Source organism: Pristis pectinata, chromosome 8 (genome assembly GCF_009764475.1).
Source record: "Pristis pectinata isolate sPriPec2 chromosome 8, sPriPec2.1.pri, whole genome shotgun sequence".
Taxonomy (NCBI): domain Eukaryota; kingdom Metazoa; phylum Chordata; class Chondrichthyes; order Rhinopristiformes; family Pristidae; genus Pristis; species Pristis pectinata.
This window is the reverse complement of record NC_067412.1, coordinates 1883008-1889485: the sequence shown is the minus strand read 5'-3', so window position 1 is coordinate 1889485 and position 6478 is coordinate 1883008. Positions and strand designations below refer to the sequence as shown.

At 43.3% G+C, this 6478-nt stretch overlaps 1 protein-coding gene across 4 annotated transcripts in view; it reads right to left on the bottom strand.

Annotated features, from left to right (window-relative positions):
• Positions 1–2345: 2345 nt before the first annotated feature.
• Positions 2346–6478, bottom strand: part of xpo6 (exportin 6) — a 129235-nt gene continuing 125102 nt past the window's right edge. For 3 of the 4 annotated variants that reach the window (XM_052020742.1, XM_052020746.1, XM_052020745.1), the window contains one exon: positions 2346–5772. In XM_052020742.1, the coding sequence (XP_051876702.1) occupies positions 5671–5772 (102 nt within the window). In that variant the 3' untranslated portion in view covers positions 2346–5670. The remainder of the gene's footprint in view (positions 5773–6478) is intronic. The other variant, XM_052020743.1, reaches the window with a different exon arrangement.

The window sequence follows — 6478 nt, the reverse complement described above, 5'->3', positions numbered from 1 at the left end:
GAATCATAGATGACCCCTCTCATCCCTCCCACGACCTATTTGTCGCACTGCCGTTTGGCAAGCAGTACCGGAGCATCTGGGCCAGAACTACTAGACTGTACAACAGCTTTTCCCCCCAGGCTGTCAGGCTCCTGAAATACAGTTTCAGACTAATGCTGCCTCAAAAGCCCTGGTTTGCACAACAGCGCATTAGAACATTGGCTGCTGCTGAACATGTTTATACAATTAGTGCAACACACTGAGTTCTGTATTTTCTTCATCTAACTTGGTTGTGCACTGACTGCACTAACTTGTATTCTGTATATACTGGTGTTTTGCACTATTTTTACTTGCACAATTTTTTTGTCTGCATTTATTGTATATCTTCTATTTTATGTATGTGCTCTGCTGTGAGTCTGGTTGAAATGACATTTCATTCCTCCATGTGTTTTTATAGCATATTGGTGAATGATAATAAAGGAACTTGAACTTGAAATGTAATCACATTCTAACATGGAAAGGTTGGCAGCCAATTTATACACAGCAAACTCACACAGGTAACACAAACAATTGCTTTGTTTTTAATTGAGACCAGTTGAAGGATAAGTATTGGAGAGGACACCAGAAATAACCCAGACTTAAAAACAGTGGCATGTATTTGCATACTGGAGAATGACTGCTAGTGACTTAGGCCTCGATGAAGTGCTTCCTGCTGTAAGATAAGATTTCTTTAGTAGTCACATGTACATCGAAACACACACACAAACAAGAAATGATGGGTGTTTTGTGACTGGAAGGCTGTTACCAATGGGGCCCATAAGGTTCAGTACCCAACCCCCTGCTTTTTGGTGTAATAACGAGTTAGACCTACGTGTAGGGGACACAATAGAGGTTTGCAGATTGTCCATGTGGTTGGTAGAGAGAAGGAACAGTTAAAACTGCAGGAAAATGGAAAGAGGCAAATGGAATTTAATCCAGAGAAGTGCAACGTGTTGTGTTTGGGAAGTGTAAGAGAATATACAGTGAATGGAAGGACATCAAGTCATATAATAGAAGTTTACCTCCACAGATCCTTAAAGTCAATAGGATCAAAAGGCACATGAGAAGCTTTCCTTTATTAGCTGAGGTACAGGATACAGGATTAGGGAAGCTGTGCAGGAACTGTATGCATTGAGTCACCATTCTGAGTGCCACATACAGTTCTGGTCACCACATTGCAATACTTGCACTGGAGAAGCAGGAGACATGTCTCAGGAATGGAAAATTGTAGTCATGAGAAAACATTGTTCAAACTGGGGTCATTTCCTTTGGAAGAGAGGGGAGATGTAATTGAGGGGTATATAATTACATAAATAGAAAGGTCCCAATTCCCTCAGCATCGGAGTAGAAGGGAGATGAGGAAAGATATTTTCACTCTGGGGATGTGGAACTCGCTGCATGAAAGGGTGGGAGAGACAGAAACCCTTATCTGATTTAAACAGCACTTGGATGTGTAGTTGAGGAGCTGTGATCTGCAGGGCCACAGACCCAGTGCAAGCTATAAGCTGGGTAGCTCACCTTTGATAGGCACTGACTCAATGTGCCATACTTTGTATTATTTGATGAAAAGATGCAGAGAACAGCTGGAACTCTAACCATGGTCATTGAAACATTCAAGAGTAAGATGAGTAGTTTTGTTTCTGTTGGGTGAATATTTCAAGGGATATGGAGGGAATGCAGGATTGAGGTGCAGATCAAACATGATCTAAATGTTTCATTCCAAACCCAGAAATAAGCCACAGGGATTTAGAGCAAGTGGCAAACAAATCAGAGGGTCATTTTAATGCTGAACCCAGCTGATTAATTAATGTTAAATATTTGACAGGAAAACCTTGCATGACAATGAGGACTTATTAGAGAACTTTCAAAAATATAGCACAGGCAAAATGTTCTCTGGTACCTTTTCCTCAACAGTACTTTGCTGGCAGCAGCTCGATGGGTTCAGTGGGATGGGGAGATCTCACTGGGTGACTTGCTCCTTTTCTACAATGCATAGAATTTAAAATCCCGACATAGGCCAAATACTCCATCTCACAACATACCACATTCTCCCCAGAGTTACAGTATTCTTCACATTTAAACATACTGCTTGTAAATCAGAAGGGAAGACGAGAGGTTTTAACCTTTGCCCAACCTTTGTATGGGGATAACAGAGGTCTTGCTCTTCCTTGACCCCATTAACTCCCAAATGCCTGAAGCCAAACACACACTTGGATCATTATTTATTTAAAAGTCATATCTACACAATTTTTTAAAAAAATGCAATTATAAAAGACTTGAATTCTGCAGTGGAATGTCACAGAATCAAAATGGGTTCAACACCAAGAGTAAAACCAGTGTGTAGATTTAATACACTTCTCATCGTAAGTGTTCAGGCACAATACAGAGTCTCATATATACATCCAGAAACACTGACACAGCCTTGGTGAAAGCTGGAACCTGTTTATAATCACATCAATGTACACTTGTACAAAGTATCACCATAATCCTAAAAAAATAAACGAGTCCACTTTGTACTTGGTGTGAGCTGGCCCACTTCAGCTCAGGTCTTGCACATTTACTTGCAGTGACTACGAACATGGGCATTCTCAGTACACATTGTAAACAGAGCTTCAAATTTCAACACACAAGCTGGTCAGCCACATTTTACATGGTGAGACCAACAGTGCAAGCTGTGGTACGAGTCACATTAACTTTGTACGTTGGAAGGAATTCCCTTTTGGGTACAATGATATAAATACCACAACGCAGTTCGATCACATTGCAGACAAAGCATTCTTCAACTGGGAAAGGAAACAGCAGGGCAGAAGACTGCATCCCACAATGTACGATGTCACTGAGACGGCCCATCAACTCCAGGGGCTTTGGCTTTGGACTCTGAGGGAGGCTTGATGTCACCACAATTGATGCAGTCCCAGGACGAAGGGTTAGCATCACCTTCCATTCAAACCTCATCTGGATGCTGAGCAACAGCAGAGCTCTCTACCCTGAGTGGAAAGCCAGTGAGGCTGATTTCACACCTCCAAGTAGCTGACAACGAAATAGTGCTGACGACACATGGCAAAGGCTCTGGCAAAGCTGGTCTGCCCCACCAGCCCGGGGAAGAGCAAAGCAGAAAGAAGCAGTGGGTGAAATGGGATGATTGGATTCTTCACCAAAAGTCAAGGTGCAACGTTGTGCCTTCACCCCAACATGAGATGCAGGAGCTAACGGGGCTTACAGAAGCTTTGGCAACAGCCCTAACCCAGGAAGCCAAGTCCAACCATGGTGGTAGTGTACCAAGCCACTAGATTTCCAGACTGGGGCATGATTCAAGTCCAATGAAATGAAAACAAGTTACTGGAGGTCGCTAATTGCAGAGTACCTCATTCCTGTACAATATGCAGCAAAATGTAAAGGAATATTTTCTTAAAAAATGCCATGGGCTCAAAGTAAAGGGTAAAATATAACAGAAGACACCACAGACCTTGACCAAGTTAAGCAACCATAGCCCAGAAACAAAGACTGGAAATCAGATCTAGTCAGTTGTAAAACACTCATTTGTCTCCAAAAACGTCAGCACTCTCAGATTAGTCCAAGGCTTAGCACAGAGCAGCATCACAACCACACCCAGTTGGGTGTGTGGGCCAGTACGAGGCACTGGTAGCAGTCACTCTGTTGGAAGAGAGTGGTGAATCCAGGGTCTGATGAACCCAGCACCCACCATCTAACTACAGTGCTGAGTGGGCCACAACTTGATATCAGGGCTCTACTATGCTTATGTTCTGCACCTGAAATGGTACCAACCCAGGGAAGAAAGACTGGTTGCTGCAGGGAACTACGTAGTGGGCTTCCCTCAGTGATCTGCAGTAGATCAGTGATTTGGATGGAAACTTGCCCCATTTAGTTCCAATTAAATAATCAGGGTCCAGAATTTGAATTGAGATTGAAGTGTCATCAGCAGCTTTTTAAACAAACTTAGTGAAATGTTGAGAATTTTGGCCTCGTGGAGCAAACTTAATGGTTTTTGAAAAAGCATCTGCAGATAGTGATGCTGAGGACAGACGCGAGTGTGTGGTAGGTCAGGCCCAGAGTTACACGGTTTTGAAGGAATGATGTACCACAGCGAAGGAACTGGTGAAGGTTTGCATGATCCCCAGAGCCAAGTCTCAATTACCATGGAGCTGAAGGAACGCTAACAAATCAATGACCAGGTCAGCTTCAGAGCAATGGTTACAGGAAGGCCGGTCTGCTGCTCATACAGAGGGAACCAAGGATTGGGCTCTACGTGAATTCATTTTAAAAAGCCCTTTTTCCAGAGACCCAGTATTTTTGTACCTATAAATTTAAGGGTGGGACAATTGCTTCTTTGGGGGGAGAAAAAGTTTAATCTTCAAGTATAAAGGAGGCCTTACCCACCTATTTAATACATTCAGCCCAGACGGCCTTACTTTAACACTATAACTGGCAATGTACGAGTGGCTGGCAGACAAAATGCCCAGAGTACATTGGCCAGCGTCTTCATGGCTCAGGGTTTCTGTGAATTCCACAGTGCTGATCTGCTCCTCTTTGCTGGTCCAGAAACCCCAACCACACTCTGGTAGTCACGTGTCCACTCCTGATCTCCCCAACACACAGGTCCAGACAGGCAGAGGAACCACACATCTGGCAGCTTCCTCCCATCTACTTTGATTTGTTCTCTAATCTTCCACCCCCACTCCTAATAAAATCACTCAAGAGTTTGCAGAGCCTTAGCCCACAAGCTCACCTTCTCCAGCGAGTGTTTGGACAGCAGGTTCAGACACAAATGGCTGAGAGTCCCAGAGGCATTGGGCAAAGTCAAATGGAGAAACTAGCGGCCCAGGAATAGAACAGAGAGGGGGCTCGTGCTTGGATCTTCCTGTCAGAGTCTAACTGATGAAAGCCCTTGATAGTTCAGACATCAGTCCAGAACTGAGAACCTTATATCAATGTCAAAACATATGTGTTTAAATAACATTCTTGGTCACTTGTATGTTGACCACATGCTTCAAACACACTCTTGCTTCTTTCTCTCCTCCACCTGGTTCAGTTACATCTGACAGACCCTCAGTGAATCAGAAGGGGACACATGACACAGAGACCAACAGGATCAAGTTCTGTAGGGAAGGGATCGCAGGAGAAATGTTGCAAAGATGAGTGGAAGTCTAATGAATACAATATAAATTTACCCAACTTAAAATCTTCATTAAAAAATAATCCAGCATACACGTGGAGAGGGTAATTCAAAGGACCTGAACACAGTTTACAACATAAACTCTTCATCAATTGTGTGCCAATAGTATCACATTGGAATGATATGACCTAAAATGGAGAGTCTTCTGCTTGCACAGAGCAGAAATGTTCAAGGCAATTCAAACAAGGAAACAAAGTGCTGACCACAGTAGCACTGCCTGGTCAATCCAATGAGACAGCTGAGAGGAGCACATCAATGCAAAGGTGCAAATGACTGATGTCTATTCAGTGCAGGTTACATGATTGAATTGCATCATGTCAATGTACTGAATACAACTATTATCTTCCTGCAGGACAAAGACACAAAGTGCTGCAGCAGTGTATTCTGAGGGGTCCAGCCAGCAAGTTGCACTGGACATCCTGGCGAGAGGGCAAGAGGAAAGGCTTCAGTCGTGGAGGCTATAGCTTGATTGTCCCCGGAGGTAAACTGCCATTACAGAGCCTGTAGTATCGCAGGTCATTCACAAGTCTGTGTACACTCTGTGTAAACGAAGGCAAATCCTAGCACCAAGGTGGGGTGAGGGGGAGGGGGGTGGGGGGGAGAGAGAGAGAGAGGTTATTATCATCTTCTAAACTGATTATTCATCACAAAGCAAATTTCTGAGTTTGAGCACAGACTAAATAAGTTAGACATTCATTTCAATCAACAGCTGAAGCAGCGGTCACCGGATATTTCAACAACACAAACCATTCCTCAGTCACAAGAACTTCACCTTGGTGTTACAGGATCCACTTTCTAAAATTGTGCACCTTTCGATTCAAACTGACACAGAAAGGTTTCATATAGTGTTTTGCTGAAATTCCACCGGTAAATCCAAATGACTGTATCAGACAAGCCAGGGTACAAGCGTTATCTCAACCAGCACAGCCACCCCAACAGTTCTAAACGTTGCGATCCTTCCTTATCTGAACAAACTAACTGCATGAAAAGTTACATTTATTAAATTACTTGAGCTAAAAACGAAAGTAACAATTTAAAAGCAACAGCAATGGTCTGAGGAAAGCAAGTGAATAGAAACAGAGTTCAAGTGGCAGGGCAGATTAAAGATGCAGGATGGGAAATGGAACCTTTCACTTTGTACCTGGAAGAAAAAACACAAAGATGGTTCTGAATTTGTGAAAACCGTTGAGCACAACTGGGCTATGGTGTCAATATCCATCTGCCTGTTCAAGAGGGGACAGAGTGTGTGGGAAAGGCTGAGGACAT